Here is a 27,036-nt window from a genome sequence, read left to right on the forward strand (position 1 = left end):
CCAGGGCTTCAGTTTCATTAGGTTTCATTACTCCTACCAGGTAGAGACTGAGCGCTCAGTCTAGAAAGAGACTTTGTTAGAAATATAAAATAATAATCAAGTAAAAGGCACATATATTTGGAACTAGGCAAACTGCTGTTTTTAGATTGTGATATTTTCATTTAAGTCGAGCCCTTCATTTGTTAACAATGTGTAGTTTATTTTATTAAACTTTCAAAACACTATAATTTTCCACCTTACATAAAAGTAAAAGCTTTGATTGTCTTCTATTCTACAGTAATGTGACCCGATTTGTTTTATACTTCATGTAAAAACTGAATCGTATTTTGCAAGGCTTTTCAAAACTTTTCCAATTTACTATCAATTGTATCCGTCTTTCTATAATTCGTTAAAAAATATTTGCTATTAAAATGTGTTGACTACCACACATAGCAGTGATTTGTCTTGAATAAAAGAAAGAATGGGGAAACTAGAAACTGTACAGTACTTTAATAAGACTAAGCTTGTCTGTGAACTGCTTTTATTTTATTGGCTTAAGACACAATACATCGGCATGTTTCCATTTTTATTCATAGACTTATTGTTTGCCTTTTCTGAGGTTTATTTTTTGAAAATCCCTCAGTTTACTCCCCCAAAATTAAGTACATCAAATAAACTTAGAAAATCACCTGGAAAATTAAAAAACAGATCCTTTGAAATAACATTGTGAAACATTCAGATAGGCCATATGACACTGAGGAATATACAGGACTAACTTAAAAAAAAAATGTACACAAGTTTAAAGGGAGCACAGTTCTATGTATTATGCAATAGGTTCATTAGAGACACAATGAACGGCCCTGTAGGCGAGATTTAACTATAACAAAACACTTAAGCCTTATCTTTTTTTGAACACTGTGCCGTTGATTAAAGTAGACCCAGTAACTATTTCCCATTACATGATTAAAGTCTTATGGCAATTATTCCTTTAAAATAATAATAATTAAAAAAAACTCTCGTGTGTAATTGACAAGGGACAAGTTAACGGTAATTACACCAGAACTGAATACTGTATGATAGGGAAAGAAGGCTATATTGTGATGGATTCAGAAATTGGCACAATGTTCAACCTTAACATTTACTATTGCTTTTTCTCCATTTTACTAATAATTTTGATAAATAAAAATTGTCTGTTAAGAATGTGTTGAAATTCTTTTGTTTCCCTTTTTTCCGAGAAAACATTTTATTTGTACAACAAGAAATACACATCTTACCATGGAATGTAACCAGTTCCATTCAGACTCAGGGTTTTGTTTGTTTTGTGGGTAAAATTAATTACTTTTGGATCATATTCCAAAAACAAATCCAGCCTTTTGGCTGCAGAGGTGTTGGCCGACAAACCGGTGTCATTGGATTTTAAGTACAAGTACAGGAAACCCGACTTGTTAGCACTATTTCAAATAAATCAGTTTTTTGGAGCTGTCAACACTGTTTATTACAACTGAAATTCTGTTCTCGTCATTGTCATGTCAGAGTTTGTCTTTAACAGTACTGAGCGTGGGCTTTTGAGCTACAGCATTTGATGGAAAGGGATATTTTGACTGGATCTTTGAACATACAGAGTTTCTAAGTGTTTGTTTTTGTCTGTTGTTACATGGTTCTCGGAAACCATGAAGACTGACAGCTCAGCTGTTCTGTCTTGTGTTTAATTTTAGTCACTCAAGATTCTCCTCAGGCCTTTTCAGCTACACAAACACAAATTACATGAGAAATGGTATTGTTCTTATTTTGGCCTTCTTTATTCTGCCACCCAGCTGCTTTAGTCTTCCATCCCAACTATTGAAAACAATCCAGGGGAGATCCCTGTCTTTGTTTGCCTTTTGAGAAATGGCTTTCCTTTAACAGCACCGGGGTGTCATGCGTCTGCCTTAGGGCCATTGTGTCTTCTGGTTTTTGTTCCTCTGGGCTCCTTAATTGGTCTAGTTTTACAACTAACTGGATGCATTTAAAGCCTTGTGTTTTCTGGTTACAATACCTTGAGGAATCAACACATTTGAAGTTATCAGCAGTGAAAATCTAAAATAAGCCTACCTGGGGAAAAAAAAACAGAGTAATTGAAAGCTCCCATTGGAACATAAATCAGGAAACACAGCAGCTTTCCAGACTGTAGTCTGCCACTAGCCGAGAGACTGGGCTGCGTCCCGCCACCCAGAGGATGCGGAAGCCCTCCTGTGCCACCTGCTGACTGAGTCCCAGGAAGCTGCAGAGGGGGCACTTAGTGAGTGGGTGAAGGAGAATTGCACTGGGGATCCATGGGTCGCTGCACACCGCAACTCCTGTGGTGTATCTGGTCTCTTGACATGTTTCATTTCATTTTTCTACCCCCATTGCAGATCGTGGAGTGAAAAGTGGCCATCTGCCTGGCGAGTGCGTCTTGGAGGAACCCGTGAGAGTGGCTTCGGTCTCCCCAGGTCAGTCCCGGTTTGTGGATTTAATGATCAGTTGGGGACGCTGGTTAATGCTTTGAACGGTGTCCTTAACTTATGGCTACTTGAAATACCCTTTGTATTCCATTTTACAGAGTGTGTTACTATGAATCAGTAGGTTGTAGTGCTTGTGTTGTATGTGTGTGTGTATTCCTATGTACATGTATCTTTATCAAGCTAGAGCCATTACACTGTTTCAGTTTCAGAAGCTAAAAAGGAAACATGATCTCCTCCACCTCATATTTCACAAAACCTGCACACTGTTGGAAGAGTTGCATATTATTTAAATTGAAGCTGCTCATGTTCAAAGTCAATTGAACAGATTACAATAAATTTAATACAATAAATAAATGGAACGTGTTGGATTGTGTTTGTGTTGTAGCTGTGTATGAGCCATCAGTCTCAAGCCAATTCATTTTTGATGTTCTTACTTATGTCTGCTTTCATATATAACTCACAGATGTATGCTATGTAGTGATATGGCAATACTTTTAAATTCTTAATGAATGATAATAATTAAAAGTGTGTGCTTCTATGAGGCTGGATTCTCTATGTAACTTATCTATGTTTCTCTATTTCAAAATATACATTCAATTTAAATGGGAAAACATGACGTCTGTTAACAGCTGTTTTTATGTTTTTTAGTTTTTGTTTAATCTTTTGAGCCAAACAAATAAATGAAAAACTTTTTACTGTGAAGAATTTAGAATATCTTCACTTCTTATTTCATTCACTACCTATGAACTACATTGTTTAAATAAAGAAAGCAAGCAAGAAGGTTTGTATCATGCAAGGTATTCCAGGTATAACTTGTTTTTCTGTAAATCACGTGAGAAGCGTATCACAGAATCTATTATGCTTTATCGCAGGAATGAATGTTCCCTCATACACGTGTGGTTTCCTATAATATTAAACCTAATTTTTTAGGTGTTCAATGGTTTTGCAACTTTGTTTTTCTCTTTTATGAAGCGGGTAGCAGGGGGCGGGGGTGCTGGAGGAAAACAGATGGGTACAAACATTTCACTGGTATGAGATTTGAAGGCAGACATACAAAAAAAATGATGAGAAGAAAAAAAAAAAAAAAGTCTACCAACCAGATGGTGGAGACAGCCGCAATATCTAATGAGTTGAAGCAGTGTCATGCAGTGCTGTAGGGCTCGATCAGAAAGAGTGAACCAGATGATCCTCCAAATATTCCAGGTAGGCGCAGCTTTACATGTTTTTTTTTTTAAATGCCTGAAAGACTATTTGCATATAGGTATTACAGAGATAGACATTGTTTAAGATCCCTCTCTCGCACACACACACAGTCTCACACAACACAAGAGTGAAATGAAAGCTGGGACCAAGCCTCAAAAAATCTGTTGTCCCCTGAAACCTACCATATGTCTCCAGTGCATTAATCCAAAGTCATCCATTGAAACTCGGTCAGGCAAAAAAACTTTCCAAAAAGCATATAGTGAATGCAATTCTTTTGCATGCTTTGGTTAACCCAGTTATACTTTGACCACGTATTTGTAGTTTTGGTTAGTTTTTCTCGGTCTTCATTATTGAAGGCCTTGTGAATTTCTCATACTTCTTAGTGGAAGCTCAATCAGAACAACTTCTCGTACGAATTTCAAAAACTGAAAGACGAAGTGATGAAAGTGAGGAGAGTATGACCATAACACTGCCGTCCAGATCTCCCAGTGCAGACAATATGTCTATGGTGGACACATTGCTTAAATGACCGTGAAATAGGCTTCCACTGATTTGCTTCCACCTATATCTCACTCCACCTAAGAGAAAGAGCTTTATTACCAGAAATCAGCTGTGAGACGATCCCAAATTATATTGTGTGACTGCAATCAAAAGTCACTTCTGCTCTAACATCAGCATCCACAGCTTAATTATAGTGCCGCAGTACAATGTGAGGCCTAGAAATAGGCTTTACTTTTCAAATCACCAGCTAACTTCTTATAAAACGATGAGTAAGTATGAAGGGCCGGGCAGTTTGACCAATAGTATTTGATGAGCTAACTCACTCATGCTGGCCGACAAATCAGTCTGTTTCCATAAGACATCTGTGTGGATCCTAGTACTTGTGTGGTGAATTCACACTGGGGAAAGAACAGATGTATTTATTTCTTCGTTCAGTTCAGTCAGCCTATTTTAGGACTGTTGAAGATGTGTTCTTTCTTTCAGCTGTTACGGTATTCTAGAAACTGCAATTGTATCCCATAGGTTTGAATTTCCTTTTAATTTGTACCACTGTCATGAAGCCTTTGGATGTTATCTTTTGTTTATTTGTTTAAACAATTAACATAAATGATAACTATTGTATTCATAATTATTATTATTATGCTTTTACTTTGGATATAGCATTTTATGATAGATTAACAGTACTTAAATTCAAAATAAATACATAATTTTGGTATGTAGGCAACTGATTTACCACAAAAGCTCTGTGTGTATCTATCTTTCTATCTATCTTTCTATATATATATCTTTTGTTTTTTGTTATTTCTTTGAGATTTAGGCTACATCCACCTTCTTGCCTACACACCAAAAGATTAGCTCTTGTATTAGACCCTCTTTAACAAGCCTTTATTCATTTATGTGCATTTTGTTTTTAACTCTATATGAATGATATGCGAAAGGATACATTGGAACATAAATTATTGGAATAAACCCAATCCAGCTTTCAATTTATCATGGAGGCCTTATTGTCCTCCATCATAACCCTGCCAATTGTGCGTCACAGTCATAGTAAATTCCACTGTATAGCTTTCAGACACATACTGAATGTGTAAATTTGATTGACTGGCCCTTCATCCTGGACTTCTGTGTGTAACTACTCGTTGTACATGATGAGGTACAGCTGTGATTTTGCACTGTACTAGTAGTGTAAATGTTTCTGTTGTGAAGCCAGGGAGCCTCCATACTGCAGCATCCAGTTGGCAGCGAAGTATCGAGTGCACAGAGATTCAGTCTCTGTTCTGAACTTGGCAGCAAGGGACTGTGATCCAGACCAATCTCCGCTTATTCAGAGCTAAGCTGATCAATCTCTGGGCGCTCCCACTGCACTGATCAGATTGCAGTTATCCCCCAACCAGTCACGTAAGAAACAAAGAGAAAACCAAGTGTTATTGATTCATATTATTTTTTTTGTGAAGGACAACTGGAGCGCAGTTGGAATCCTCTGAAAAATGCTTAGGTTGTTCTTTCTTGTCCCCTGTAATGTTATGGAGATCTTTGCAACCCAGAGTGAAAAACCCTCAAACTAAATGTTATCCAAATGGAAAACGACGTTCATACTGTACTGTTGTTAAACTGTACATTTGAGCTTGTCGTGACACATTCATGGCAAGCCATGGGGTTTAAATTGAGCTGAAATAATTTCTGTAACTTCTCCTGAATCTCAATAAATATTTCAGTCAGATGCTCATTTTAAATATTTATTTATGTATATAGGTTTTCCTTTTGAAAGTTTTTCTCTCTCTCTCTCTGTCGGATAGAGAAAGGGCTGAGGATGTATATGAGAAATTAAATGAAAACTTGAGTGGGGCTAGTCTCTGGGGGCAGACACCCTTTGAGTTTCTTGATCGGTTCACAGATTGCCTATCTGGGAGCTCACTCTCTAATTGAGATTGGTTTCCTGATTCCTGTCGGCACACAGCGTTCGTTTCTAAAGCATCCGAGATTTGTGCAGCTCTCCCCTCTCCTCTCCAGGCTCGGTTTATACATGTGCGGAGACTACAGTGTGAGAGCTGTAGTGTTTTACTTTAAGCTTGCAGCACTATGAACAGTGTGTGATTTCTGACCGCGCCATTTCTCTCTTCTTTCACTTTGTTCTGTGCTATAGTAATACCATATGATACCCTATCATTCTGTTTTCGTGCTCAGTGATCTCCCATGCTCTCAGACTGCTCTACCCGAAGCTCTGCTGGAAATGGGGGATTTATCAGTGGTATGTTTACAAAGGATCTTTACTTGGTTGATTTCGCTGTACTTTCTTTGAAGGTGCCAGATTTGAGATGTGCAAGCAAGACATTTGGGCACAAGGCTTATGGGAATCACTCGGTCGAATATCAGTGAGGTGTACAAGCAGGCACTACCATATTTTGGCTGCCCTGACCCTCCACTAAGAGACAAAATAGTGATATAACCACAATGTTTGTGTAACGTTTCTGAGCATCAGCCTGACATATTAGATACTCTTTGTTGTTATTATTATTATTATTATTATTATTAATTTTATTTCTTGGCAGACACCCTTATCCAGGGCGACTTGCAACATAAGTGCAAACAAAGTGCAAAAATACAGAAGTACAAGGCATCAATCATTACAAATTCAACTAGATAAAACATAGCAATTCAAGATAATACATTTTACAAATAAATTTTCTTTGTAGAACAGAACTGTTATTTCTTAAGTAATAATTCATAGGCCATTTATGAAGCTGCATGTTTGCAGTCACTTGAATGAGCTTCATTTGAATCTGAGTGCAAACCACTTCCTTTTTAGATTATGCTTTACATAAAGTTAAAGGCAGTAATTACTCAATTTTAGGGGTTGTCTTCGTTTATTCTTTATATTTGTATCAAGTCATTTTGAAATGAGTTTGGTATCATTTAATTGGTACCAGTTATCAAGGACTGAAACACAACTTTAAGAAGGATGTATTTAGACAATTTGAGAGATGTCAACTTATGTTAATTTTAGCAAATCTTTCTGCTTTTGCACTATCAAAGTTTGCCATATTAAAACAGTTTTAATCTCCCCTTAATCTACAGTTTCTATTCTGTTCATTGCTTTTCATTATAGTGCTATTTCTCTTATTATATGTTCAGAACTTTTATATAGCCTTAGATAAATAATACAGCATATGTTAAATGTCCTGTTCAGACTATTTCATGTGGTAAACATGAATGTGAACATTTCTGTTTAGGAGCTTCTGAAAGGACTTTTCAAAACTGATTGAGCATATTTGATTAATAAAGTCAATTACCTGTACATGATGCTGTATAAGCCATGTATTGGGGGTATAAGTCATTACACCGGTATATAAGTTTCCCCTATTCTGCATTTATCTCTGAGAGGGGTTTCACATTGTTCTCATTAGAATGCCAGGTGTAGAAATGCATAGGAAGAATCTTGCCTGCAATAATACCAGTGCCAAGTAAGTAATGCCATAACAGGACAGTGCAAGTGATGTGACTTTGTCTTGTGATTTGCTGGGTAATGTGAACACATCAGACGGTATGTATTAAATCATGCTGTGACTTGTAGATCTAGTTCCTCTTCCACTTCTTACCGCCGAGTTTCTTTTAACAAGACCCAGCCAGTGTCTGCACCCTTTACCACAGACCTTGCCAATTAAGCAAAGCGGTGTACAGTGCACGGATTTCACTGCCCAGCCCTGCCAGATGGATACTTTTTCATGCTAATGGAAACGAGAAGCCTGTGATCTGAATAAGGGCAAGACATTCACACAATAACCTCATACGCCTTTATTTCCCTCCTCCCACTAGATGCCCTGCTGGTTTCATGGTGGAGGGGGGGGATTATTTCTGTGCTGCTTGATTTGCTTCTCTTCTAATACTGTAGCCTATATCTTATACACACATCTTTGTGTACCCCCTTACAAATTTAAAGTTTTCTTTGAAATGAATTGGGCTTTTGTTCGGAAAGGGTGCGGGAGAGAGACTGCAGCGTAGGAGTATAAAGGCCTCCATTTTCTTACTGTCACACTGTGCGGCTCTGGCTAGCGGTGATCTTCGTCTTTGGTGCTGGAGCGACTAATGAGAAAGTGATGAGGGTGGGTCGCTCTGCTCACTGCCTCTCAGTTTAAAGACGTCCTTCCAGGATGCTCTGATGTTCTCAGTTGAGGGGTGATTTGTCTTCTGTGGACGGCGGTGAAGCAAGCCTTGGGCCAACACATTTTTCAAACCCAAGCATCTAGGAAAGGCTTGTTTTGATTTCTTTAATTAACCCATGGTACACCCTGGCCTCTTGTCATCCTCCCCCTGAAGGGGATGTTAATGACTATTGATCTGCAGAGCTTACAACATTAAAGAACACCCACTTATTGGAGCTGGGGAGATGTTTGTTTTGTTATTTATGTATTTTTTACAAGGGGTCAGAAAACTGGAGTAAAGGGGTGACTGTATCTTGTTTCTTGGTTTATAGGTTAAAGAGAATTTGTGGTTTCATGCACATTTGCTCAATATTTCCAGATATTCTTAATCTATCTACTGTATTACATTATTATTAAATAAATAATACACCTTTGACTAAGTAGCCTATAGCATTGTTGGCATCTTCCCTCTGCAGTGGCATGATTTTAGATCAACCCCTTTGTATTTTGTACTGTTAAGCTAGGAACAAACGTCTTGTTTCATAGTCTTCTTAATATTTGATCTATGAACAATGCCAAATGCCTTTGTTACTGTCTGTTTTCTTGAATGCAATTAGGGGTGTACTAATAGCCTGCCTTTATTGAACTATTGGAAAATTGAGCCCTATTATAGAAATATCTCTGGGGGATCTGTGTAACAAGTATTGATTTATTTTCAAATCAAAGATAACAGCTGCTCTCCACAGAGATCATTTTTCTTTTTTTTTTTTTAACAAATTCATTAATCCCACAATGTCTTTTTTGAGCACTTGTTAATGAGCTGTAAACCTAGCAAAACACAACCTGTGCACAAGAGGTGCAAATTTAAAGATATTTGTATTCAAATGCCACGCTTTTAATGTCAGCTGTGTGCCACCATGTCACTTGACTCCCTGGTATCTGGCCTCACTCTGTTCTGTGTGTGTGCTGACATTTTTTTGCAACAGACATAAAGTCCAGTAACACAATATTCCTTCAAAACAATTAGCAACAGTTCAATGAGCCTGTCTTACAACACTTAACAGTAGGACTTGGTTTTGTCAATTCAAAGATATTTGGACTTTCTTACATCATGGAGCTGAAAATAAATAAATAGCTGTCACCTTTGCACTTCAGTTAATGTATGTTTTTGATTGGAGACAATTAAAAAGGCTTGTGTTTCCATCTCTGCCTTTTTTCTGCATTTCTATTAGCTGTGTGATGCATTTTTAGACCAATATTATCTTGAAGGATATAGTTAAATGCTGAGGCTGGAACTAGCCTATATTCTATAGTAACATAACTTGCCTTCATCTCATAACATGTCAAGCCTTAATGGTCATGGTGGAGTCTTAAAAGGCAGACTAATTTAAAAGAATGTAAAAGATAACTGCAGAAAGGTTATTCAAATTGCAAGTGTAATCTGCTTTCATCTGCCACTTTTTAAACCAATAAAACCGACAGTTTGACCACAGGGCAGCTCTTGATCTCTTACATAAATGCTGACCTTTCACTGTAGATGTATTTGCAGTTTTTGGGGTGAAACAACTTGCTTTGGGATTTTTCCCACACAAAACTGTCCACAAAAGCATTTCTCACCCTTGTCCCATGTGCCTCTACAACAACTGTGCATCTCTAGCCTTCCTGCTCGGCAGTCACAACCAGTCACTGTCACTGGGTACAGACAGCAGTGGATTGCTCCTTCGCTTTGTAAGTAATTCTATGAAAGAGAAAATATTTTCTGAGACTTTGCCTTGAGAAGAAGTTGGGCATCTTCTTGCCAGCTTTGGCTTGTGTAATAACTGCCCAGTGTACAATGTCTGGTCCTGATTGACATCCATTAAGTCCAAGTTTGGGACCAGAAAGCCAGTTATTCACCAATCAGTGGGCGAAATGCTGCAACTTCTGAGGTTAGGATTGTGGTTGGGGGGGGTATTTGCATAGTGAATAGGTCTCATTTCCATATTTCTCATCCTGCCCGTCTCTTGGGCTGACACTAATCCCACAATGCTAGCTTTGTGTACACAGACTGCCGCTCAGTTTAAAGGCCTGTGTTCTCCACAGGCAACACCATGCTGGGACCTCCACTGAGGCCACAAGGCACAAAGAAGTATGGAGGAGATGTCTAGGCTGCTGGAAATGAGGACAGCTAGTGAAGTTTGACTGCCCCTAGTGATGGGAGACCAGGGGCTGGAGTGAGCTGGCTCTTAGTGATAATGGTCAGAGGGATAACCAAGACTACAGGGACTGACGAGTTTCATCCGATCAGTATTATATGTTGATGTTTTGAAATCTCTGCATCTAATTTGAAGCCTGCGGCAAGCAATGTTTCAAGTAGGTTTTAACTAGCAGTGGGAAAAAAATATATATATTTTACTTTTTATGAAATTGTCATTTAAGATCTTTAACACATATGTGTTTACAAATATTGCACAGACCAGTGGAAGATCAAACACAGCAAAGGTCCAATCTGATATCAATAAAATAATGGAATTCATGATTAAGGCTTTAAATATACACTAATCCTGCCGAGTAGGGGGCAACCGGAAGTGGAGACAACATCCTGCCCAGTGTCAGTATCCTTCAGTGAGGTCTCCACTGACTGCTTCCGATGAGTGTTCCCACTCTTCCTGTATTCAGAAAACCCTGCTGAGTGCCACGTGTCTTTCCTACCATCTTTCTACACTTTAAGGAGCATGGCTTTATCAATAGTGGAGAAAGCAGATGTTAACTGCTTGAAAAGACAAGGTGTGCAGTTTGTGTCCCATTAATCCATCTCTGTACCCCAAGCTTTTTTTTCTTCTCCTCTCTCTGTGTGCTGGATAATTCTGTATGTGGCTTTTGCCAAGTTGTAGGTGTTACAAGCGATCAAGACTGCATATACTGACAATTACTGCCAAGCATCTGAATGGGGCTGCAGGAAATTCCTCTTGCTGCTGGACTATGATTCAAACCCTCCAAATTGTCCCGTTATAACCCAATCATGGCTGAAAGGTCCCCGGTGAGATAACAGAGTTTAAGCTTCTGAAACAGTTGGGTTCTGTGTGAGTGCCTGAAAGGTCAGAGCATAAACTCAAATCATACCAAGGGTCCCATTTTCTTTTCATTGCCAGATTCATACATTTGCCATTTAACAGAAGATAGCAGAATTCACTACATTAATACAGACGACTGCCGTCCTGTGGGAGCTGTGGCGAAGCTGGAATCTGTCTGCCTTTGTTCAATCCCACTGCTGCTTTTCACCCTAGACAATGATTTTCGTCGCTGCCAGTGTAACTGCAGGCCTGCTCAAAGGGTGTCACAGTAATATGGTCTGCTGTTCAACCCACGGAGATAAATCTGTTTACATAAGACTCCAGTCTTTTGTTTGAATGCTCTTTCCCTGAGTAGCTAGCTAGAGAAGGAAAATGCTTCAGTCCCTGCACACGCAGAACAAAACCAAACAAAAGCCTATCACTGTCCCAGCCTTACCTAAATCCATTTGCCAGAAGCTCTCGGTTTCCTCCCAGCTCTTTCTACCTTCGGAGAAAAGGCCAAACCCCTTTACATTCTGAATAAAGTGACTGCAGGATTGCGTAAACTCTCATGTTGTGAGTAGAAGCTCTGTTTTGTTTCAGTACAAGGCTGGTGAATCTATGCACATGGGTGACATCACTGTCAGGAGACCTGGACAAACTTAAATCCATGCCAGAGAGAAAGTTTCACCACAAACAACAGATTTATATAAACAGACGTCAGCCCTCTCAAAAAAAAAATGCAACCGAGCATATGTTGCGCTGGGATTTCTATTATAAAATGTTTTCTGCATTTTCAAAATATCCACCCTCCCTACTCACTACTGCACACTCTGCATATTATGTCACTTGGCTGTGAATCACTGTCAGTTTGTGTCCATTCAGTCCTATTCCTCTCTCGGCGCGTATGTACAGTATGCTTATCCTACAACATTGTCCAACTGCAGTTACAAAGTTGGCGAGACCTTTGTCTCAAATGTGCAAAAGCAGTTGTTGCCTTTTATTTAAGGAATGTTAGGTTGCACCTGGCTATCCTTCATTATATTTTCTTGAATTGAAGTGTCAGTGGTGTTCTCCTTGTGTCCGACTCCGTACCCTTCAGAGTACAGCGGTTTTGTGGTGGTTGTACAGTACACACGACCATCCACAAACCGGTGTATTCAGCCTGCAGAGAATTTCAGAGAAACAGCAGCATGCAGCACATAGAGTAATATTAATAATTACAAATCAGACCCCGAGACAATTTCGATTTAAAAGGCAAGATAGCAAGGGGAATTTAGGCAAAGGCTGAGTATAAATCTTGGCTGGTGTGGCTGCACTTCCTAGTGACGAGGGAGGAGACTCCATTTAAGCTTTGTTCCTAAGGTTTTTAAAGGAAATGTGCTACCTATGATGTGAGACTTCTGTGTGTTATAATGAACTGCCTTTTTAATGCTGTTGAAAATGGTACTCTTGATTTAAGCTTCTTTCCAGGCAGAGGGGAAGTGTGAAGGCCTGGCATAGCACTCCGATCCCCCCGGGACCGTGTTAACGAAGTTAATGAGTGTCAGTGGGGACGGAGATGCTTTGAACTGGAGATACTCCCAGGCAGGGCTCTTATGTAACAGGGAGGTAGGTTGCCATGGCAAACATAGCTCGGGGACTGCGTCTGTTACTAGGCCAAGTTTCTGACGAACAGGATTCAGGAGGCAGGGTTTGCGTTTCCTTTTCTTCATTCATTTTGAGATTTATGAAAACCATGTGAGCCGTGCATGAGTCTCACTTGCTCTGGTCCCCCAAAAACGTGCTCTTGAAGTCTTTGAATGAATTGCTTTTACTTATTTTTTTGTTTCTAGTGGAGATTATATAAGTTTATTGTTAATTAATTTAAAAATGTTTTTGTCCTCAAAAGAACTCCTGATACACAATGTTGACAATGAGGCAAATGTTGCTTATATTTGGAGGATAAAAATGTTTTTCATAGCCAACCATAAAGCCCTTTTATTTACCTTCTTTGTATGCAAGTTAATGCCCATAGAGTGGCCACATGGTTTAGAATTGTTTTTTGTCATTTTTGTGGTACAATGTAGCCTGTTTTGTATACCACCAGCTTATGTATAGCCCATGCTTAAGCAAACACCTAGCAAAAACCCAGCTTTGACCTGAATCTCTAATATTCGGTGTTCATTTCCTGTATTAATAACCTTATTCAGCTGAATATTGACCACAGTGCTCATAATTACAAACTCAAGCAAAGCAATAACACACAGTAATTGGTGAATTAATGCTGGATTTCAAATAGAATAGAGGTTTGATTCATTTTAATTATTATTAATATTGTTAAATGTTACCTACACAACTGAAATCAGATTTAAAGTATTAAATTGTTCAATTTAGCCTTCTATATCTGTTTTTGTACACTGTTATTACTATCGTACTAATACTGCTTTTGGGATACTATCATTATTTAGCAAAAAGCTTTAAAGTTGTAGAAAATTAGAGATATGATGAGGCTACTTTGAACTGAATTTGACCCTGTTGATGTTTTTGTTTTTTCCCCAGTTTGGTTATTATTGCTTGACTGTACTCTACTCTGCACTTAAACTCTAGGAATACCAACTGTAAGCATAATAAATCTACCTATTGTTGAAAAGATATGTAGATAAATAACACTAGTTTAGGCATAGGTCAATGCCTGTTGTGTACTGTGGGCTCAATGCACTTTGTACCCCGGGCATCGACTACAGGAAGTAACAAAGTTAAAATAGCTTTTCTGATGTCTTTTCCAGAAATTATGTAGAAGATGACCTTGTATCTCTAATCTTGTAACTAAAAGCCAACAGAAAAAAATAATAATAATAATACATAAATGACCCCATAATGCACATAAGAGAAGCAGTTGAGGTAGAGACATCTGCTGTATTTCATTGTGGCAATAGTAGGATAGTTCTGGCAAGGAATACATGAACAAATAATACTTAGTTTGCATCAGAGCTCTTTTCAGCTGCTGGTGTGTTGATAGATGGTGCTTTTAATATGAAAAACATTAGGTAGACCATGTTTTTATAGGCATGTGTGGTAATGATTAACCTGTATTTTATTTATTTATTTATTTATTTATTTATTTATTTATTGTCAGCAACATAAATCCACTCCGAAAAGTGTTTTGAAAGTATATGTTTAGTGATGGGAGATCTGCAGTGAAATCCAATCACTTGTACTGATTTGATTATTCTTTTGATGCAAGGACACTTTTGACTTAATGCTTGGCTTAATTCTTAGCCGTGCTGAAGAGTACTGATGCCTATTTCTCATGAAAACCTTTGTGCCTTTTGAAAGTGACACCTCACCTGTTTTTGATCATTGTGCATCCCCTTTTATGTGGAAAGTTTTGTTCTTGGTTGTGCAAGCTAGAAGAAACAATTGAGTTATTTTCACAGTGTGGAGCAAATTTTGTTGTACAGTGTAGCAGCCTTGTGCCTTCAGAAACATAACAATGCACCTCATCTTAAGGGTGAAGCAAAAACTGAACAAAACTAACATTTAGATCCTCACAACCACATTAATCTACAGAATAAAGCATATAGGATTGAAGAGTAGCACAGTGAAAGTTTATTGACCCCAGTGGTCAGTGCAATTGAGGGCCTCTGGGAGAGACAGTGGCTTCCTCAGATAAGCCAACAAACCGAGGGAAAACAGTGTTAAATGTAAAATGAACTTCCTTCTTCTGTTGCCAAATGATGCACAGCTGTCCAAAAATAGATTATGTTCGAGTTGGCATGAAAAAATGTCTTCTCGTTAACTCGGCCTGTATGTTTTGCGCAAAGTGTAACACTAGGAAGCGCGGTGTATGGCATGTACAGTATAATTAGAGCTTTACTCCCCCTCACTAGCTGATCTGAATGCATTATCATCGCTTACGACTGCACACACATTCAAATGCATTTTAATTAGATTTCGTCATGGTTTTGTTCGAATCCCTGCATTTCTTACTCGGTGCATTTCAGTTTTTCACACCCAGAAGAAACATGTTATTTCTACATAGCATATCCACCATAATAGCTTACTACGTCTTCTAAAAATAACTGGCTTTAACCAAATGTGGTGAAGCCCGTTGTTGATTAACCAGGTCAAGTATATTTATCACCGATTGATTTCCAACCCTGCACAGCGCTTTGGTTTATGCTCCTTGTGTTCATGTTAGTAACTTTTTAGAGAAACAGTTTTCAGTTTTGTTCAGTGAGCCTGCATGAAATAAATCATTCACATTTTAACGTCTGTACTACAGCAGCATATACATCTTATATGGATGGAATTTGCAAATACAAATGACTGCGTTCAACTCAATTTGTTTTATGTTTTGAGGGATGGGTTTGTTTATTTTACTTTGAACTCAATCAAATTTTCTCTTTGAGATCGACAGGACATCCATTGCTTTTATCTTTTGACAAAATAAAGTATTAGCTAACAAGGTGAAGAGACCTTTGTTTTTCTCCTCCCTTTCCCCACCTTTTCTTCCCCCTCACTCACTTATTCAACTTGCACTAGTGTTTACTGTAAGAACTGACAAGCCGAGCTGGAATACTTGAGGAAGTTGCTGCTGCCCTTGAGCGATTGAGCCGATCGGGTGTTGAGGACAGGGCGGTGAATACCAGGCGCTTGTTGCTGCTGTGGAATGCAGAGTATTGGCTTCCCCAGAATTCCAAGACTGAAGCTCAAGCAGAATGCCTGTTGGGACTGTAGTGTTGAATGTCGGCCTCATCGTTGTCATTTTGTGAGGACATCTTCTGTCCTCTTCTCCATTAATAGTTTTGGATGTGCAGCAGCAGGATTATACCAGACGTCTGGAAGTGATGAATACAATTGTTTCGTTTCTTTTTTTTGGTAGAAATGGACAATGTGAAAAACGAAAGCGCAACATATTCTTGACAAGAGTAAGACGAATGGTTAGAATTACTATTATGATGCTGGTGAATAACATTACATTTAAGATGACAGTTGAAAGTAAGAAATGTAAATACATATTGTGACTATATGAAAAATTCCCACCCCTCCCCTTGGAGATTTTTTTCACATTTTGTTGTTACAACCTGAAATTTGGATGCATTTAAATAGGATTTTCCCCCTTTGATTTACACACCCGAGTCTACACTTTTAATCTGAACACAAATGGGTGTATGTGTGTGTAAAATGAAATAAATTAAATATAAACCTGTTAACAGAGGATTCTAAACGAGAAACAATATGAAGGGCAGAAGGTTTACGCCATAGACAGCTGTAACCCAGTCTGTATAAACTAGCTCTTAAGCACAAAAACCCACAGTTTCATTTCAATTTTTTTCTTGTCTTTAACTGTAATTTGGATATTATTTTAGCATTGCCTCTGGAAGGCGTTAAAGAGATGTCTAAATCTGTAACAGTGCAACTAAATGTGGCACTCATAGTTTGCATAGAGATCTGCTGCAGTCTGCAGTTAAAAGCTTCCTGTTTCAGCAGAGCATACACTAGTTCAGACCGAAGCTGCAGGCACTGTAATGTGCACTTTAACACACTCAAATCACAGTAGAATGAAATTCATCAATCAAATTGTTTAATACATTGTAGCATCAGATTATGCGGAGCACTTGGGAAGTAAATGAGAAGTCTGGAAGTATGCATATCACACTTTAAACAAATGATTTTTATTAACTATATATAATGGACTACAAGAATACTCCATTTCAGAATCTAGTTCCAATTGAATGTAGATATTTTCTTCATTCTGATTATATTGCAAAGTGATGTTTTTAGTCTTAATTCAAAATTCAGCCCTCGTCTTTGGTTAGGAATAGCTGATTTCATTCTCATACTAATAAACAGAACGTGATCACTACTATCTATCAGATTGTATCCTCTTGTGTCCTGTACCTTCAAGCATATATCTTGTTCTGCCTCTTCAGATAAACGTTCACACATTTGTGCTCTTTACTCATTCACAACATTTGTGAAATAGTATTCTACTCGGTATCCTTTAAGTTTGTGATGTGTGACTGAATGCTTTTTGTTGGTAGTAACTGTGCCTTCTAAAGTTGTGTATTTGTGGTACATTGGAGGTTAATGTTTAGAGACCGAATTGGGGGGGGTGCGGGAAGTAAGTCACCTGGGATAAAGGCATCTGCTTGTTAACTTAATAATAGTTGTGCATCTGCTATCGCTTCCTTCCTGTGCCCTGGTGTTCTTGTAGAGTGTGGAGTGGAAACTAGTATGAATGAATGATGGACTACATTGAGGCTGTTCTTCCGCAAGGCTAGATTTCAAAGTTAGGAGGTGGGTGGCTCCAACCACCTGCCACAACTGAAAGCAAACTTACTGCCTCTTGCTGTTTGAAGCATCGGAAAATCTGCCTCTTCCCTTTTCTATAAAATTTCTCACAACTTCCTGTGCAGCTACAGGAGACTCTTCACGTTTTTAGATATTTTGAGAATATTGGTACTCTAAATAACCCCACACTCCCTCAGTTGCATCTTGGCTAGAGGTCGCTCTCCACCACAGTCTTGTGAGCGGACTGCCGGATATAAAATGGACTTTGCAGTGAGGTGTTGTCCAGCATACACATGCAGCATACACATGCGCTTCATACTGTTGTTTTGCTGATCTTTGACATGGTTCAGTTACACAGCACTAGATAATCCAGTTTGTAGCAAATGAAGAGTGCGCTTATGAGTCCAGTTGCGTTGGCTCGTTCGTTTTGTTTGTGTATGTTACTTTACTGAACAGCAGCTGGTGAGATCAGGAGACGTGAGCAACCCATCCCCCAGCCATTTATGTCTTTACTGGTTCTGAGCTTTGGTATGCTTGAGAAATGGGCCAATTCATGTCAGTGTGATTAGGAATGGAGACTCTCAGGCAAGACTAGTTGGCATCAATCTTAAGCTTATAGTTCAACAAAGCTTAGTTTCAAAACTGTTTGGGTTTTATCTCAAGAGCTTAATTTCCCCACAACATGAAATCCTCCAAATTAACCAATCAATATTTTTGTATGGCCTCCTCTTCCTTTCCAAACTTCCATCTCAAAATTTGTATCTTAGCAATGCATTGATGCCCTCTGTCTACCATATTGACCCTAAAAAGAAGCACATTCCCACAATCTTAAGGTTTCATTTTAAACCTGCTGCCAGAAACTTTGAGCTGGGTTCTAATTTGATGTATTGATCTTAGTGGTTGGTTTAAAGAGGGTGTGCCCATTACAGTTATGGGGGTTTGTGTGTACAAAACCATAACCAGTGTAATTTTAATAACAGTTAACCATCTGGCCTCAGTGTCTCAGGCCTCATACTGCATTTCTCTCATCCTCTAGTCTCAAAGGGGATTAAAGTCTGCTAAATGACTACACTCATGCAAGTACAGTTCAGTATGGGCTTGAAGCGGCAATCATTTCGCTGCCACATTGTTCAATTCATACAAGATTGCTCAAGATCATGTTTTTTTATTGTGTAACTCAGGGCTTTCCTTATCCAATGTTTCAATACATAGGTCTTACTGTCACACCTGCCTTTAAAAGTAATATTTTGTCTCCTGAATGGAATCAATGATGAAATCAAATGCCACAGAATTATCAAGATCTACAATGTACATGATCCAGTTATTTGTTGTTGCTGTTGTTGGGTTTATGGTCAGTTTTGTACATTGCGCAAAAAAATTAAGGCAACACGTAATCATCACAGTATAACACCAAGTCAGTTAAACTTCAGGGATATCAATCTGTCCAGTTAGAAAGCCTAAGTGATTGTGATTCAATGTCACCTGTTTTGGTGCAAATGAAAGTGACAACAGGTGCAATAGAGCGGCAACAGCAAGACAACCCCCAAAAAGGGAATGGTGCCACAGAAAATTGCTCTCTCCTTATCCTTCCTGACTGATTCTTCTCTAGTTTTGTGTTTTGCTTTTGTCCTTGTCACTACTGGTAGCATGAGGCAGTACCTGCAGTCCATTCAGGTTGCACAGGTAGTCCAGCTGCTCCAGGATGGCACATCCATACGTGCCGTTGCAAGAAGGTTTGCTGCGTCTCCCAGTACAGTCAGAAGAGCATGGAGAAGATACCGAGAGACGGGCCGTTACACGAGGAGATCTGGACAGGGCCGTAGAAGGGCATCAACCCAGCAGCAGGACCGGTATCTGCTCCTTTGTGAGAGGAGGAACAGGAGGAGCACTGCTAGAGCCCTACAAAATGACCTCCAGCGGGCTACTGGTGTGATTGTTTCTGACCAAACTGTCAGAAACAGACTCCATGAGGGTGGCATGAGGGCCTGACGTCCTCTCGTGGGACCTGTGCTCACAGCCCAGCACCGTGCAGCTCGATTGGCATTTGCCAGAGAACACCAGAATTGGCAGGTCCGCCATTGGCGCCCCGTTCTCTTCACAGATGAGAGCAGGTTCACACTGAGCACATGTGTCAGACGTGAAAGAGTCTGGAGACGCCGTGGTGAACGTTATGCTGCCTGCAACATCATCCAGCATGACCGGTTTGGCGGTGGGTCAGTGATGGTCTGGGGAGGCTTATCCTTGGAGGGTCGCACAGACCTCCACGTGCTAGCCAACGGTACCCTGACTGCCGTTAGGTACCGGGATGAAATCCTCAGACCCATCGTCAGACCTTACGCTGGTGCAGTTGGCCCTGGGTTCCTCCTGGTGCAGTACAATGCCCGGCCTCATGTGGCCAGAGTTTGTATGCAGTTCCTGGATGACGAAGGCATTGATGCCATTGACTGGCCCTCACGTTCCCCAGACCTAAATCCAATTAAGAACCTTTGGGACGTTATGTATCGTTGTATCCGACACTGCCAAGTAGCACCACAGACTGTCCAGGAGCTCACTGATGCCCTGATCCAGGTCTGAGAGGAGATCCCCCAGGACACCATCCGCTGTCTCATCAGGAGCATGCCCAGACATTGTCGGTAGTGCATACAGGCACGTGGGGGCCACTCACAGTACTGATTAACATTATGAGTTGCTGTGATGAAATTCACACAAGTTGGACCAGCCTCTGATTTCAAATTGTTTACTTTGATTTTCGGTGTGCGTTTGATTCCAGATCTCGATTGGTTGGTGATTTTGGTTTCCATTGACCTTTATGTCATTTTGTTCTCAATAAATTACACAATGTACAGTAAAGATTTTGATATTTTAATATATTTCATTAATTGAGATCCGATGTGTGATTTAAGTGTTCCCTTTTATTTTTTGAGCAGTGTATATTAGATCTCCATTGAGACAAGAATGAAAGGTTTCTGGTGAGCTTCTCTGGCTTGTCCGTCTTCCTGGTGTGCATTAAATGAGCTAAAAGAAAAATCACAGCTTGTGAGTTGAGCAGGGACAGAGAGGGAAATTGCTGAGCTCTGAAATGAAGTATCCAGCGTCTATTGATTTTCATGTGGTTGTGAAGACCATTTTCTGTTCAACAAACGGAAGTATTTGTGTCTACGGATACCTCGGTCCTAAGAGGAGCAGTCAGCAGTGACTGGGAAGAGGCACTCAGGAGTTGGAGCTTGTCCCTGAGCTCATTTAAAAGCAGATTATGTGACTGTTTTAAGTGTAATCACTTCCTGTACTTTTGGCTGGCATGCCACATTATTGTGAGTGAATGGTCTAGACTTCAGAACATTGTTTCTTCCTACCCTGGTTATTTTGCACATGCTCTTGTAGCTTTCGATTGCATAGTCAACATGAACCCAGGCTGAGCATTCTCTTTGTCAGCCACTTTTTAACTTTAAGTTTTTAACTTGTTCAGTAAATAAGAGTATAGTAGGTAACATAAGACGTGGGAGGTAAATTGTCAACTGGCTTCAGTCACTTGATTCAGGCTTTGGTTGCTTTAAATGGGAAGTCATACTGAACTGTGTAACCCCATTGTGTGTGATCCCATTTCTGTGAAACAAATTCTAACATTCAAATGTGGTTACATTTAACTTCTTGGACATTTTTATTTGAGTTTTACGTTAACTATATAATCTCTGCTGGCCTCAATGGAAATCCATGGACAGCAGATCTTCAGTGCCACTTCCCAGAACTGACTTCTGGGTTGCAATTTCAGGTTTCCCAGTTTTATGCTTGTTGCGTTTTTCTGTAATAAATGTTCTAGACCACATTAATTGTTTTGTTTTTTCCTACGCTGGCTAAGCTTTTTCTTTAACATGGGGTTAGGGGGTCTGGCTCCTGAAGCAATCCTTGGTCCTCCCTTTCAAGATGGTGGTGGTCTGATTCAGTGGGAGTATTACGCTGGTTTGCAGTGTGCTAACTGTTTGCCTATTGTTTGTGCCTCCAGCTCTGATGGTACCAGGTGACCTGTGACTGGCGTGAGGAGGACACCAATCGACTTCACCATGTCTGGGATCCAGGTAAGAGCAACTGGCATGTTTGCTTAATCATCCTCCTGTCACATGACCCCCATGCCATCTCGTGGTACTTTTCTTTCCCTATTTTGAGTATCTCGCTGAAGCATTCAAAACAAATATAGCTGTCCTATTGATACATCGAATCGCTAAAATTGGACACTTATTTTACAGGACAATTTAAATTTAATGTTATAGCTTTCGATACTGCCCTTTGGACAGGTCTAATCATTTTCCTTCATTTTGATTTAGGTGGACTTAGAAACAATGTGTATGATAGGATTTGTCTCTAAAATCTCAAAATGCACGGTTGTAGAAGGGAAGAGTCCCAAACCCAATCATATAAATGTTATAGTATATTTATTTACACAAATTGTATTTGTTTAGAAGAAAGGGTGTTGGATATAAAATAGTGCCTGTGATTTTGTGAAAACCTTCTGTTATATGAGTGTGATGGATAATCTGTACATTCTTTGTTCAGTGCATCATTAAAATATGCTGAATAACTATAAAACCCTCACTTTACTATAATTTAATAATGTAAAAACTAGGCTGTCAATTAAATAATGAAATAAAATAAAACTTCAACCTACAGCAATGACAAAGAAGTCTTGAAACAGGAAGTGTTTGTTTTATTTTTGGTTGTTTATTTTTGGTGTGGGGGGTTGGGCTTTCATGGCATTTGCACTGTATTTAATTGAGCTTTAATACTTATAAGTACAAATTTCAAATGATAGATTTAAGAAGGATTTTTTTTGGCAGAGGATGTGGTAAATTGTTGTAGTTAATTTTATTTGACATAGACAAAAATACATTCCTTGAAATCCATTTCCTGGTTTTAATAGCAGATTGTGCAGTTGCTGATATAAAACTGAATACATTAACTTGGTTCTGACGATGTGACTGGAAGTTGTATATATTCCCTGCTCGACCGAAGGAACAAGGGTAAAATCTAAATAATTAATTGACAACACATGGGCTGTAAAATGGTATAGATTCAGGTAGATTTCCTTTCTGACTGTCGCCTTTCAGTTGTACTTACCGGTACAGCACACGTCAATAAAAAATAGTGATAATAAAAACTGTTGTACCACTTCACCATATTAATAAAAAGAAAATGAAACTTTCTGCATCTGTTTGCATTGCTTTCCAATTTATTACAATGCAAATAAACGTTATTATTCTTTAATTTTATAGAAATTATACACATCTAAATGTTGGTTCACTCTCCTCCATGTCTGTCTGTGTTTCTGAATGCACACTTCTTGCCACATCCGGCACGTGTGGATGAACCGGGAAGAATGCAAAGCCTCCAAATGACGAAAAATATTGCCGTAAAGAGTGGGATTTGTGACGCAACGAAATAAACGATAGAGCATAATATGAAACGATAGACGTTTTTCTATCGTCACATGATATATATCGTCATATCGCACAGCCCTAGGCAGCCTCCTCTCTTGCAGCTTTTCTTCCACTCTAACCTTCAGACTTGTTTTTTGGTTCCCCATCCACTGATTTTCCTCTGTATAGTGACCTTACCCCCAACCTCCACACATCCCTCATTCAGATTAAGCAAATGTTAATGTAATTTCGCCCGTGTAAGTCTCTCTCTTGCTGTCGATTGTACATCAGCCTTAAATCAAGACTTTCTGTATATATAAGGCAGGCTTGTCAAATGTGGTCATTTTGTGTGTACTTAAAAAATGGTCTGTTTTCAATATAAGTAATGCCGAGTTGAATTACTTAGTATCTAGGTGTTGTTACATAAGATGGTACGTAGCTATCAGATCTAGCGGGAAAAGAGGCGGCCCATCAGCACCATGGACAGAGCTCCTCCTGGCTGGACCAATTGAGGGACTTGAGTCAATTCAAACACTTAATCCTTTCCTTCCACGTTTTGCTGATATTTCTATTTTATTTGATGCCATTTTTAAAATGTGAAAAACGTATTAAATGGATTTCATTCTGGGTTGGTGTTCGTCTTGGGTTTTACAACTTTAATTTAGTGGAGATATGCAAGATGATTTGATATTCATGCCATAAAAAGAAAATGTGACGTCTTGACGTAGATCAGATGTTTCAAATAAAAAAATCTAAATCAACAACTTACCGAAAGTTGATGCTTCAGAGATTTTTCATACAATATGGCCACCCTATTTATATCTGGGAAAGACCACTTAATAATGTCAGCTCTACCTTGGTCTGGAGTCAGGCACTGTTGTGTTGTAGTGTATGACTGCCAGACATGTACTAAGAATAAAAACAATAATACTGAGGTGTATCCATGGAATCATTTTCTTAAAAAAAAAAAAAAAAAAAAAAAAAAAATCCAGTTTCCAGGAAATAATGCTACGTTGTGGAAGTGCGTATGTCATTAAGAATTAGACTATATTTGGGTGAATTCCTTGCAACTTTAATTTTAATTTATTTTGCATTCCCAGAAAATATAAATTATATAATCTGGAGGTCAGCAATTGATGGAATGTTTCTACACATGATGATTTGCCAGAGGGGAGAGCTTATATATATATTTCACCAGCTGGGGACAGAAAAGCGTCTCATAATAAGAGATGCATAGATTCACAGAAATGCACATACCTACAGTTAACCATGGTTTTTCACTCAGTGTGTCCTCAAGTGATTTGCTCAAGGTGACAAGATCCCATGGCCACTATGCACAGTTTGCCTGTGATTCATGAAACTGTGCCATTTATCCATAATGGCATTTCAGTCCCCATTACAGGTCACCTAGTAGTCCCAGTTATTCAAGGAATGTAATTGTGTAAAATTCGTATGTATCCATCTATATTTTGGTGTATTTTCACTGTACACCTGAATCTCTGGGTCTTGGTATCTGCAGTGAGCTTCTTTCTTTCTTCTGACAGTTGTCAAAGTGTAGTATTTGATAACTACACAAGTACTTGCCAAGTAGCAGCTGTGGACTACAACTTACGTATCCATGCCCTCCCTCCTTCATCATCTTTAGATTTGATATGTCACATTACTCTCTGCCCTGCACACTTGCCGTGTCTGAGTGGGTGTCTGCGACTGCTCCGTTATATCCCCATTTATTTAAACCAAAACTGCACAGACAGAAGCCTAGGCTGGCATTTCATTTAGGGAATGCGTCTTAAATCATCTGTTTAAGGCACAGGTCTTCGCATTCATCTTAAGTGGCATTGGCTACATTTATGGCCCAGCTGTCCCCAGGTTTATTGTGCATTAATGCCCTTGGTCTTCATGAACTCTTGTTCATGTGGCGCTTCCTGAGAACATAGCCAGCCATGCCCATCTGGGACTGTGTGTGACTTTATCAGGGATTGGGGCTGTAGAATTGGCTCGGTGGCCCTCAATGTTGCAGTTGTTTGGCATTCTCCTTGAAGGCAGGCTGGGAGGCTGACCTTAGTCCTCTAGCTGCAGCCACTACAGCCTCCATTCAGTCAGTGAACAGGGCCTCTTTGTGCTGCAGTGCACATTCAATCTGGAGATGGCTCGGGTATTAATACAGCCGATGTAAAATTCAAAGATTCAAGAAGGACGGGTTTCTTTGATTTAAAAAAATGCCACTTTCTCATCCCGGGGGGGGCACTTGCAGTGTCTCCTTTTCTTTCTCCCTTTCCCGAGATGAGTGGGCTTGTTCAGATGTTGCTTGTGTAAATGGGAGATTACAGGAACTGCTGGACCCGCACTGAAGGGTTAGGTTGGGGGGAAAACGCTTGAACGGGCTTCACAAACAATGGGAACATTTAGATATTTAGATCCACCTCAAATCGATTACATTACAGTATATGTTTTACTAGGTAACTGTCAGCATTCCAAGACAACCTGACTGCATAATTCCAACGGTGATGTCATTCATATGCTGTAATTGTTGATAACCTGAGCAGCTTTAAAGAGGACATAAACAGAATATCTACATGTACACATATACAAACACACTTTTATGTTGATAAAAAGTGTGTTTATGTCAGAGCATTACTTGCTTGTTTAGTCAATGTATTCGGCTCATGCTTACTGATCCCTTGTGAATGTCATTGTGGGGTTTTAGCTCCCATTGCATTTACAATTTTCTCTTCATATCCCTCTTAGCTGTATTAATGTTTTTTGATACGTGTTTCACAAACTCCCAAAGATTGGTATCTTTGTTTTGGTTAATTAATTAATCTCTTTGGATTTTATGTGTGTGAGTTTCTCGTTTAGTTTCAGATTCTGAAGGATCTTGACTTTGTTCTTTAAGTTCCTGTGATTGTAGGCCATTTTGTGAGCATAATTTGCAGTTCCACTCCTCCAGTGTTCTTCCATTCTGTCCACAGAATAGGATACTTTACTCATCTCCATTCAGATAATTGTTACTTGCTTTATCAGTTTGCCTGTTATCACTCTAACATTTTGTTCCTAACATATCCAAACATTTAAGGACTCATGGATTTTGTTTCAGTTCAACATGTCTTTACTCCCATTTTTTCTTTCTTTCGGATCTTCATAATATACTCCCCCATCTTCAACTAAAAAGTTCCGATCATATCTTTTCAGCTGAAAGTCACATTTTCATGTTGCCAGCAGTGATGGTGGAATGACTGCCTTGACCATCTCCCACCTTTCAAGAAGGGGCAGCAGTCATTCCACTGCCCTGTCTTAACCTTTAATCTTATAGGAGCCTGATTTGCGATCAATTGGTATATTTTTTTCAGGGTTTTTGTATTGTATTTTTCTTTAAATCCGAGGATTACCTTCACAATTCAGACACCGACACTTATTTCCCTTGTGTCTTAGATGGGCTTGTGTTAAGTCAGGTGAATAACTAGTATATCCATCTCCAAAGACATATCTAAAGGCTCTGCAATTAAATACAGTTTTTAAAATGCACATAAATAAGAAATGAATCTCTTGAGTGAGATGCTGAATATCCTGTAGATTTAATTTGCATTTCTGTTATTTGAATTTTTAAAATGTGTTGCAAAGGCCCCTGCCCCTGTTTTTAATTGCTTATATTTTCCTGTCCCCAGACAACATGGCCGTCTGGCACAGAATGTGTAGCCAAATACAACTTCCAGGGCACGACAGAGCAGGACCTACCCTTTAGCAAAGGAGACGTCTTAACTATCATCGGTGTAACCAAGGTAACCAGCTGCTATTGCCATGGGAACAGAAGGATGGGGAGGCGGCCCAAAGTGCACGGATTTCAACTTCTCTCCTACCATTCTGCTCATGGCTTTCAGTCATATATCCTTCATTTCAATCATTTGTTAAGGGTGAAAGAGGACTTGAGGGAAAGGGGAAGGGGTAAGAGGATCGACAATGGTTGTTAATTACGCAATGACATAAATAAGCCTGAGACTGTTGTTCTTGTAAA

The 27,036-nt window shown here is 39.2% G+C and overlaps 1 protein-coding gene across 2 annotated transcripts in view; it reads left to right on the forward strand.

Annotated features, from left to right (window-relative positions):
* The window catches only part of LOC136748351 (tyrosine-protein kinase CSK), a 75,826-nt gene that overhangs the window by 29,484 nt on the left and 19,306 nt on the right, over window positions 1–27,036 (forward strand). The window contains exons 2-4 of one of the 2 annotated variants that reach the window (XM_066702027.1): window positions 2,373–2,450; window positions 21,617–21,689; window positions 26,690–26,803. In XM_066702027.1, the coding sequence (XP_066558124.1) occupies window positions 21,675–21,689; window positions 26,690–26,803 (129 nt within the window). In that variant the 5' untranslated portion in view covers window positions 2,373–2,450; window positions 21,617–21,674. The remainder of the gene's footprint in view (window positions 1–2,372; window positions 2,451–21,616; window positions 21,690–26,689; window positions 26,804–27,036) is intronic. The other variant, XM_066702028.1, reaches the window with a different exon arrangement.

Source organism: Amia ocellicauda, chromosome 4 (assembly GCF_036373705.1).
Source record: "Amia ocellicauda isolate fAmiCal2 chromosome 4, fAmiCal2.hap1, whole genome shotgun sequence".
Taxonomy (NCBI): Eukaryota; Metazoa; Chordata; class Actinopteri; order Amiiformes; family Amiidae; genus Amia; species Amia ocellicauda.